Source organism: Oncorhynchus tshawytscha, linkage group LG06 (genome assembly GCF_018296145.1).
Source record: "Oncorhynchus tshawytscha isolate Ot180627B linkage group LG06, Otsh_v2.0, whole genome shotgun sequence".
NCBI classification, from domain to species: Eukaryota; Metazoa; Chordata; class Actinopteri; order Salmoniformes; family Salmonidae; genus Oncorhynchus; species Oncorhynchus tshawytscha.
The window spans coordinates 1,618,593-1,629,958 of record NC_056434.1 but is presented as its reverse complement, the minus strand read 5'-3'; the positions used below and the strand labels follow the sequence as shown (position 1 = coordinate 1,629,958).

Genomic DNA, 11,366 nt, shown 5'->3' with positions numbered 1-11,366 from the left:
TGCCGTCCTGTACCTTGGCCTCTAGTACGGATTACTTTTGTTGTGGAATTGTTAGATATTAGGTTTTGTTGTAGAATTGTTAGATATTAGGTTTTGTTGTAGAATTGTTAGATATTAGGTTTTGTTGTGGAATTTTTAGATATTAGGATTTGTTGTGGAATTGTTAGATATTAGGATTTGTTGTGGAATTGTTAGATATTAGGTTTTGTTGTAGAATTGTTAGATATTAGGTTTTGTTGTAGAATTGTTAGATATTAGGTTTTGTTGTGAATTGTTAGATATTAGGATTTGTTGTAGAATTGTTAGATATTAGGTTTTGTTGTGAATTGTTAGATATTAGGTTTTGTTGTGAATTGTTAGATATTAGGTTTTGTTGTGAATTGTTAGATATTAGGTTTTATTGTGGAATTGTTAGATATTAGGTTTTGTTGTGGAATTGTTAGATATTAGGTTTTGTTGTGGAATTGTTAGATATTAGGTTTTGTTGTGGAATTGTTAGATATTAGGTTTTGTTGTGGAATTGTTAGATATTAGGTTTTGTTGTGGAATTGTTAGATATTAGGTTTTGTTGTGGAATTGTTAGATATTAGGTTTTGTTGTGGAATTGTTAGATATGACCTGTTTGATACTGCTGCACTGTTGGATCTAAGCATAAGCATTTCACTACACTCACAATAACATCTGCTAACCATGTATATGTGACCAATAACATCTACTAACCATGTGTATGTGACCAATAACATCTGCTAACCATGTGTATGTGACCAATAACATCTGCTAACCATGTGTATGTGACCATTAACATCTACTAACCATGTGACCATTAACATCTACTAACCATGTGTATGTGACCAATAACATCTGCTAACCATGTGTATGTGACCAATAACATCTGCTAACCATGTGTATGTGACCATTAACATCTACTAACCATGTGACCAATAACATCTACTAACCATGTGTATGTGACCAATAACATCTACTAACCATGTGTATGTGACCAATAACATCTACTAACCATGTGTATGTGACCAATAACATCTACTAACCATGTGTATGTGACCAATAACATCTGCTAACCATGTGTATGTGACCAATAACATCTGCTAACCATGTGTATGTGACCAATAACATCTGCTAACCATGTGTATGTGACCAATAACATCTACTAACCATGTGTATGTGACCAATAACATCTGCTAACCATGTGTATGTGACCAATAACATCTGCTAACCATGTGTATGTGACCAATAACATCTACTAACCATGTGTATGTGACCAATAACATCTACTAACCATGTGTATGTGACCAATAACATCTGCTAACCATGTGTATGTGACCAATAACATCTGCTAACCATGTGTATGTGACCAATAACATCTGCTAACCATGTGTATGTGACCAATAACATCTGCTAACCATGTGTATGTGACCAATAACATCTGCTAACCATGTGTATGTGACCAATAACATCTGCTAACCATGTGTATGTGACCAATAACATCTACTAACCATGTGTATGTGACCAATAACATCTGCTAACCATGTGTATGTGACCAATAACATCTGCTAACCATGTGTATGTGACCAATAACATCTGCTAACCATGTGTATGTGACCAATAACATCTGCTAACCATGTGTATGTGACCAATAACATCTGCTAACCATGTGTATGTGACCAATAACATCTGCTAACCATGTGTATGTGACCAATAACATCTGCTAACCATGTGTATGTGACCAATAACATCTGCTAACCATGTGTATGTGACCAATAACATCTGCTAACCATGTGTATGTGACCAATAACATCTACTAACCATGTGTATGTGACCAATAACATCTGCTAACCATGTGTATGTGACCAATAACATCTACTAACCATGTGTATGTGACCAATAACATCTACTAACCATGTGTATGTGACCAATAACATCTGCTAACCATGTGTATGTGACCAATAACATCTGCTAACCATGTGTATGTGACCAATAACATCTGCTAACCATGTGTATGTGACCAATAACATTTGATTTGATTGTGTCTGCTGCCTTAAGATTTACAATGGGCGTGAGGTGTTATAAAACCCCCACCTGTCTATCTCCCCACCTCTGGTGGGTGTGAGAGATATCTCTGTCGGACTGTGGTCCACGGTAACCTGACTCGACCGGGCCAGTCATGACAATAAAATAACATGAACCCTAACCCCACAACATGACCCCTCCCCGCCCAACAAACGGCTATGACAACAGGACAGCCATGAGGTCAGTCAGCACATGTATCAACAATTATTTGATGACTTTTTCATCATAAACATAAGATTTTATACTCATCTAATTGGTTGCAGTCGTACACCATGAAGTCAACACGTTATGTATCAGCAATCAGAAGATAACTTCTCAATTAAACTCTCATAAACATAGATTAATGCTCATTCAGACATTCAGAGCTCAATGTGGTATGTTTGAGACACTGCCCTCAACCAGGACGGTATCAACTGTTTCGTGTAGTTGTATCGAAGCTTACAATGGGTTAGGAAATGTCTTACAACTTGCACATCGGTTCTGGCCCGATAATAAGTTTTATGGAAAAAGGGTTGAAAGTAGGTGTTTCCATAATGACAATCTAAATAGCCTACCTACAACTGGTCAAATGTTGTCACGATGTGCACTCGTGCTGCCTTGTCTCCTCTCACTCACACTCAGTGTTGCCAATTTAGCGACAGTCAATAGCTACTTTCCTCACTGAGGAGTTGGCAACACTGCTCACACTCTGCTGCCTCCTACAGCGCTCAGTCTCAACACACACCTCTCACTCAGCAACAGCCTCCTGGAATAATCGTGTGAGTTGTTCTTATTTCTATTAGCGTCCCTACAGTCCTATCACCGGCGTTGCTGCCTTTATAAATCCTCCACGTTGGAACCACATGATTGACAGCTAAACAAGGCATGAAAACAGATGACGTAGATAGATTTTTAGCCTTGTCATTGGGCGTTTTCGAATTGAAAGCATCCTGCATTCCTCCCTTGAAAATGCTTAATGATTGATCTGCTATAGGTGTAAGCACATAACTTTCACCTATCCATCAACCAACAGGTGCATCCCATATCGGAAATGGTATCATTATAAATGAATTGATACAGATATTGATTTGCTATCCTCTCCCTGACTTTGTAGATGTGTAGCCCTAAATGTTTAATAGACTTTTGAATAGATATCAATGTGCCATTATGTGACTGATACGTACCTGCCGGTTCGTCTTTTTACTGATATTCTCGCTTTAAATCATCCAGAATAAAGATCTTTACCTGCATTGTCGACTACAACCTATGGCGGGCGCTGTATGCAGCACCTAGCAACAAATTTAGCTACTTTTTTTTTTAAAGAAGGAAACTTTTAGCAACTTTTGAAAAGTGACTCAAACGCTAAAATGCACGCATTTTCCCTCTAAATGACATACAAAAAAAACATTTTCTGTCACAACACATGTACCTGGCTGCAAAAGAGCATTGTGAGTGACATCTGCAGCAATTTCAGTAAATTGCAAATCACTGTTGGCTGACTGCAGCAGCAGTAGTACGGGTTCGACGAGACAAACCCAATGAATATAGTTGCGCACGAATGTTTGATCATGAACAGAACTTACAACATCAATCAACATGTCTACAATCAAAATTGTACAGAAAAGAGTAGGAGTCTGTCTGTACCTGAACAAATGTCAAATCATGTTTTAAAAAAAACATGTCAGTCAATTTGAGTAACGTTATTGTTTATTCTACGTAATGACGCAGTTTTACGTTATCACGCAATGACATCACAACGTCATCTAGCAACTTTTAGCAACAAATCAACCTGCGTCTAATATATATATATATATATGTACAGTGTGCTTTGGACTTGCCTTGCCTAGTCACAAATTTAATATAAGCCCACCATTTGTGTCACTTATGGGAAAATGTGTGATTAATGATGACTTCAGAAATTAGAGAGACTTCGCCACCAATTGCTGCTGGTGTATGGATAGCTGTCATATCAAGTTTCATCAATGGATCGACGTTTGTGCTTCAAAAAAAGGGAATTTTACGATCCCGTAAAAGAGGTAGAGTGCTGGGGGGAAAGAATCCCATGTATTATCATGTTTGTAGGGTCATTTGTTGGCTACAATGTTGTAATATCCTCAGACACAGTAACATTACTACTGTACAGTAAATGCACCATCTCTTAAGTTCATTCGGTTCCTCTTGACTTTTCGTGATTTTTCTGCAAAAAAAAATGAATGCTGCTTTCGTGGCATAACTAGAATTGGACATGGAAATCAGAGGGTGACTACCGTACTGTTAATAACACAAACACTGCATGTAATGTCATTCTTTTTTAGGTGGGTCCTATCTAAAAGATGGCGTATGGTGGAGCGGTACACTCTCCAGTAAGTAGCCGAGTTAACAGCGCCACCTGTCATTTATTAACTGTAGTACATCCTTATGGATATTTCTGTCACACACAGGATTCTCCTAATAATAAAGACATTTTACTACTACATTAACTATCACTACTCACCGATTGCGTTTATGTGATTGATCATATTTCATGAATTCAATTGACCTCTGAACTCCTCCGAACAAGTGATTGTGGGACAGATTGGGAACTTCCTGGCCTATAACGCAGCCCCTACTGTGGTGGTCACACCTTTAGGAGCCCTGGGGGTGCTGTTTGGGTGAGTTATTGATTGGCATGTTATCATTCAGTGTGTGACTACTATTGTCTTTTGTTTTCTGGTGGGAGTGTTTACAGTGATGTTTGCTACAGTACAGGGGTGTTTACAGTGATGTGATGTTTGCTACAGTACAGGGGTGTTTACAGTGATGTTTGCTACAGTACAGGGGTGTTTACAGTGATGTTTGCTACAGTACAGGGGTGTTTACAGTGATGTTTGCTACAGTACAGGGGTGTTTACAGTGATGTTTGCTACAGTACAGGGGTGTTTACAGTGATGTTTGCTACAGTACAGGGGTGTTTACAGTGATGTTTGCTACAGTACAGGGGTGTTTACAGTGATGTTTGCTACAGTACAGGGGTGTTTACAGTGATGTTTGCTACAGTACAGGGGTGTTTACAGTGTGATGTTTGCTACAGTACAGGGGTGTTTACAGTGATGTGATGTTTGCTACAGTACAGGGGTGTTTACAGTGATGTGATGTTTGCTACAGTACAGGGGTGTTTACAGTGATGTTTGCTACAGTACAGGGGTGTTTACAGTGATGTTTGCTACAGTACAGGGGTGTTTACAGTGATGTGATGTTTGCTACAGTACAGGGGTGTTTACAGTGATGTTTGCTACAGTACAGGGGTGTTTACAGTGATGTGATGTTTGCTACAGTACAGGGGTGTTTACAGTGATGTTTGCTACAGTACATGGGTGTTTACAGTGATGTTTGCTACAGTACAGGGGTGTTTACAGTGATGTTTGCTACAGTACAGGGGTGTTTACAGTGATGTGATGTTTGCTACAGTACAGGGGTGTTTACAGTGATGTTTGCTACAGTACAGGGGTGTTTACAGTGATGTTTGCTGAGTACAGGGGTGTTTACAGTGATGTGATGTTTGCTACAGTACAGGGGTGTTTACAGTGATGTGATGTTTGCTACAGTACAGGGGTGTTTACAGTGATGTTTGAACAGGGGTGAATGATGTTTGCTACTACAGGGGTGTTTACAGTGATGTTTGCTACAGTACAGGGGTGTTTACAGTGATGTGATGTTTGCTGTTTTCAGTGATGTTTGCTACAGTACAGGGGTGTTTACAGTGATGTTTGCTACTACAGGGGTGTTTAAATCAGTACAGGGGTGTTTACAGTGATGTTTGCTACAGTACAGGGGTGTTTACAGTGATGTTTGCTACTGGGGTGTTTACAGTGATGTGATGTTTGCTACAGTACAGGGGTGTTTACAGTGATGTTTGCTACAGTACAGGGGTGTTTACAGTGATGTTTGCTACAGGGGGTGTTTACAGTGATGTTTGCCTACAGGGGTGTTTACATGATGTTTTACATCCCAAATGGCATCCAGTGATGTTTGCTATATAGTGATGTTTGCTACTACAGGGGTTTTAGATGTGATGTGATCTTTGCCTAGAGCCCTATTCCCTGTTTTCTTTGTGATAGGGCTGTTCTGGCCTCCATTAGGAACAGCTGAGAGCCTGTGTGTTGTGTTGCTGTGGTTCTGTCGTGCTCATTCCCTAAATCAGAGAGTGTCACTTCTAGTCTGGAGCTGGATTAGACCAGAGCTTGCTGATCCAGGTGGGTGGGACCTGGACATGGTTATTACATCCCAAATGGCACCCTATTCCTATATAGTGCACTACATTAGACCAGAGCCCTATTCCATATATAGTGCACTACATTAGACCAGAGCCCTATTCCTATATAGTGCACTACATTAGACCAGAGCCCTATTCCCTATATAGTGCACTACATTAGACCAGAGCCCTATTCCCTATATAGTGCACTACATTAGACTAGAGCCCTATTCCATATATAGTGCACTACATTAGACCAGAGCCCTATTCCCTATATAGTGCACTACATTAGACCAGAGCCCTATTCCCTATATAGTGCACTACATTAGACTAGAGCCCTATTCCCTATATAGTGCACTACATTAGACTAGAGCCCTATTCCCTATATAGTGCACTACATTAGACTAGAGCCCTATTCCCTATATAGTGCACTACATTAGACTAGAGCCCTATTCCCTATATAGTGCACTACATTAGACTAGAGCCCTATTCCCTATATAGTGCACTACATTAGACTAGAGCCCTATTCCCTATATAGTGCACTACATTAGACTAGAGCCCTATTCCCTATATAGTGCACTACATTAGACTAGAGCCCTATTCCCTATATAGTGCACTACATTAGACTAGAGCCCTATTCCCTATATAGTGCACTACATTAGACTAGAGCCCTATTCCATATATAGTGCACTACATTAGACCAGAGCCCTATTCCCTATATAGTGCACTACATTAGACTAGAGCCCTATTCCCTATATAGTGCACTACATTAGACTAGAGCCCTATTCCCTATATAGTGCACTACATTAGACTAGAGCCCTATTCCCTATATAGTGCACTACATTAGACTAGAGCCCTATTCCCTATATAGTGCACTACATTAGACTAGAGCCCTATTCCCTATATAGTGCACTACATTAGACTAGAGCCCTATTCCCTATATAGTGCACTACATTAGACTAGAGCCCTATTCCCTATATAGTGCACTACATTAGACTAGAGCCCTATTCCCTATATAGTGCACTACATTAGACTAGAGCCCTATTCCCATATAGTGCACTACATTAGACTAGAGCCCTATTCCCTATATAGTGCACTACATTAGACTAGAGCCCTATTCCCTATATAGTGCACTACATTAGACCAGAGCCCTATTCCCTATATAGTGCACTACATTAGACTAGAGCCCTATTCCCTATATAGTGCACTACATTAGACTAGAGCCCTATTCCCTATATAGTGCACTACATTAGACTAGAGCCCTATTCCCTATATAGTGCACTACATTAGACTAGAGCCCTATTCCCTATATAGTGCACTACATTAGACTAGAGCCCTATTCCCTATATAGTGCACTACATTAGACTAGAGCCCTATTCCCTATATAGTGCACTACATTAGACTAGAGCCCTATTCCCTATATAGTGCACTACATTAGACTAGAGCCCTATTCCCTATATAGTGCACTACATTAGACTAGAGCCCTATTCCCTATATAGTGCACTACATTAGACTAGAGCCCTATTCCCTATATAGTGCACTACATTAGACCAGAGCCCTATTCCCTATATAGTGCACTACATTAGACTAGAGCCCTATTCCCTATATAGTGCACTACATTAGACTAGAGCCCTATTCCCTATATAGTGCACTACATTAGACTAGAGCCCTATTCCCTATATAGTGCACTACATTAGACTAGAGCCCTATTCCCTATATAGTGCACTACATTAGACTAGAGCCCTATTCCCTATATAGTGCACTACATTAGACCAGAGCCCTATTCCCTATATAGTGCACTACATTAGACTAGAGCCCTATTCCCTATATAGTGCACTACATTAGACCAGAGCCCTATTCCCTATATAGTGCACTACATTAGACTAGAGCCCTATTCCCTATATAGTGCACTACATTAGACTAGAGCCCTATTCCCTATATAGTGCACTACATTAGACCAGAGCCCTATTCCCTATATAGTGCACTACATTAGACCAGAGCCCTATTCCCTATATAGTGCACTACATTAGACTAGAGCCCTATTCCCTATATATACGGTGCAAAGTCCATTGCTGTGAACTCCATTGACATTGTTCAGAGTGCTCTGTACACGGACATGTTAGTTTGACCCGGCCCAGAACTGCTCAAAGTCCTCTAAATAAGTACTTTACATCTAAGTTCAATTGAGAGTAATTCTGAGGTGTGTGAATGTTTTCTCTCCATGCAGTGTTCGTCGCCTATTCCTTGTTGGTGGTCCTACTACTGGTTGTGCTGATGGTGTGGGTGGCCCCAGCTCACGGCACGTCCAACATCATGGTGTACGTGTCCATCTGCTCCCTTCTGGGGAGTTTCACAGTCACCAGCTGTAAGGGGCTGGGCCTGGCTGCTCAGGATGCCTTCAGCGGGGGGCCTTCCAGCAGCCGAGCCCTAGGTCTCTTCCTGGGTCTACTGGGAACCCTGTCCGTCAGCATCCTCATCCAGTTCACCTTCATCAACAAGGCTCTGGAGCACTACAGCTCCAACATGTTTGAAGCCATTTACTATGTGACCTTCACATCTACAGTCCTCACAGCTTCAGCCATCTTGTTCAGAGAGTGGACCACAGTGGGTTTAGTAGACTGCCTGGGCATGCTGTGTGGACTAACCACTGTGGCTGTTGGGGTCCTGCTGCTCCGTATCTCCTCAGAGGCCTCACTCACCTGGAAACCAGCTGCTAGAGGACCAGATAAAATGGATTAATCAGAGGCTTGTCAGTCTCAGGGAGATTAATGCAGTGTTTATTGGTTCATTTGGGGCCATATTTTTTATCTTGAATAACATATATATTGTGAATTGCATTTGTATCTAATAAAATACTTGAATATAAGTTGAATAATCTTACTGTGGATTTGCGAACAACATATCTGTTGTGCAATATTTGTTGCTTGCCATTCTCAAGGGCTCAATGATAGTCATGTCCTGTTGTGTTCAAACACACTAAGCAGCATTGTTGCTGTATAATGTGCTAGATGTTTGCTATTCTAACACTTGTCAGTCAGTGTCAATCCACGTGGACTGGCTGTAACCAAAGAACCTAACTCGGGTGTCCGATTGAAAAGTCTAATTTCATTACAACTTACACCGTGGTCAACTTTGTCAGTATGGGGTCGTCTTTTATAATTAAGTGAAATTAACTCAATGATTTTGTATTTTTCAATAAAAGGCAAAAAAATAAGTATTCTTATCTTGTGACGTGTTTGCAAGACAGTTAACCTCCAACGACTGTGCCGATGACGTGGCTGTCGATTAGGCAGCCCCATGCATCTCTTATTCAGAGAGTTGGTTAAATGCACTCTGTGCTGCAACTGACTATGAATCCCCTTCACGGGGGAGAGTAGTTCAACCACCATTTCACTACAGCAGGCCTTCTAAATGTGGACCTGATGATGTGTTCTAACACACATAACAGATTATTATGACAGCTACCCACACGTCCTCTGTGAGAAACTACCAAAATAACATTTAATTATTTTAGAGTCTTCTTCAGTCAGTTTGGACTCCTTCATGTCCAATGACCATTCAGTCCATTTGTAAACCTTAGAACTATGCCTATTCACATAAGCATTGTGGGTCATTGAATTATTTAGAGAGTAATTCTAGACAGTCACAACAGTGTGGCGGGGAACTGGGACTCTTTTTTTGTAACGTTGGATCGAAGGACTCACAAAGGCTGGAGAGAAAAGTGACAACATTTTGGTTGCATCTCGGCAGGTAATGTTAGATATTATTCTCACTAATTCAATAACTGTAGGTATTATATTTGGATTTGTGTTATTGCTTGGAAAAGACATTGCAGCTCTGAAGAAGCACTGTTGAATATCAGAGCAACTATATGTTTTACATAAAAATACAGTATGATATGATACAGTATGATATGATGGTATGATACAGTATGATATGATAGTAGGATATGATACAGTATGATATGATATAGTATGATATAGTATGATATGATGGTATGATATGATACAGTATGATATGATAGTATGATACAGTATGATATGATACAGTATGATATGATGGTATGATATGATACAGTATGATATGATAGTATGATACAGTATGATATGATATGATACAGTATGATACAATACAGTATGATACAGTATGATATGATAGTATGATACAGTATGATATGATATGATACAGTGTGATACAATACAGTATGATACGATACAGTATGTTACAGTATGATATGATATAGTATGATATGATACGATACAGTATGATGAGGTAAGATACGACAGTGTATGATACAATATGATATGATACAGTATGATATGATACAGTATGATATGATACAGTATAACACCGTATGATACAGTATGATATGATAGAGTATGATATGATACAGTATAATATGATATAGTATGATATGATACGATACAGTATGATATGATACAGTATAATATGATATAGTATAACACCGTATGATACAGTATGATATGATAGATACAGTATGATATGATACAGTATAATATGATATAGTATGATATGATGATATAGTATGATACGTACAATATATGATACAGTATGATATGATACAGTATGATACGTTACAGTATGATATGATACAGTATGATACGATACAGTATGATACAATACAATATGATACAGTATGATATGATAAGAGTATGATATGATACAGTATGATATGATAGTTTGAAATGATACAGTATGATATGATACAGTATGATATGATATAGTATGATACAGTATGATACGATACAGTATGATATGATACAGTATGATACGATACAGTATGATACAATACAATATGATACAGTATGATATGATAAGAGTATGATATGATACAGTATGATATGATAGTTTGAAATGATACTGTATGATATGATACCGTATGATACAGTATGATATGATAGAGTATAATATGATACAGTTTGATATGATACAGTATGATATAGTATGATATGATACAGTACGATACGATATGATACAGTATGATATGATATAGTATGATATGATATGATGCAGTACGATACCATATGATACAGTATGATATGATATA

General features: G+C 39.0%; 2 protein-coding genes across 2 annotated transcripts in view; both read left to right on the top strand.

Moving 5' to 3' along the window:
* Positions 1 to 3,822: 3,822 nt before the first annotated feature.
* LOC112237388 (magnesium transporter NIPA1-like) overlaps positions 3,823 to 11,366 on the top strand; it is a 55,420-nt gene continuing 47,876 nt past the window's right edge. Inside the window, exons 1-3 of the mRNA XM_042322812.1 lie at positions 3,823 to 4,103; positions 4,383 to 4,430; positions 4,628 to 4,718. Of these exons, the coding sequence (XP_042178746.1) occupies positions 3,971 to 4,103; positions 4,383 to 4,430; positions 4,628 to 4,718 (272 nt within the window). The 5' untranslated portion in view covers positions 3,823 to 3,970. The remainder of the gene's footprint in view (positions 4,104 to 4,382; positions 4,431 to 4,627; positions 4,719 to 11,366) is intronic.
* On the top strand, positions 8,492 to 9,513 carry nipa1 (NIPA magnesium transporter 1). The gene has a single exon (XM_024405979.2). The coding sequence runs from the start codon at positions 8,507 to 8,509 to the stop codon at positions 9,035 to 9,037; it is 531 nt and encodes a 176-aa protein (XP_024261747.1). The 5' UTR covers positions 8,492 to 8,506; the 3' UTR covers positions 9,038 to 9,513.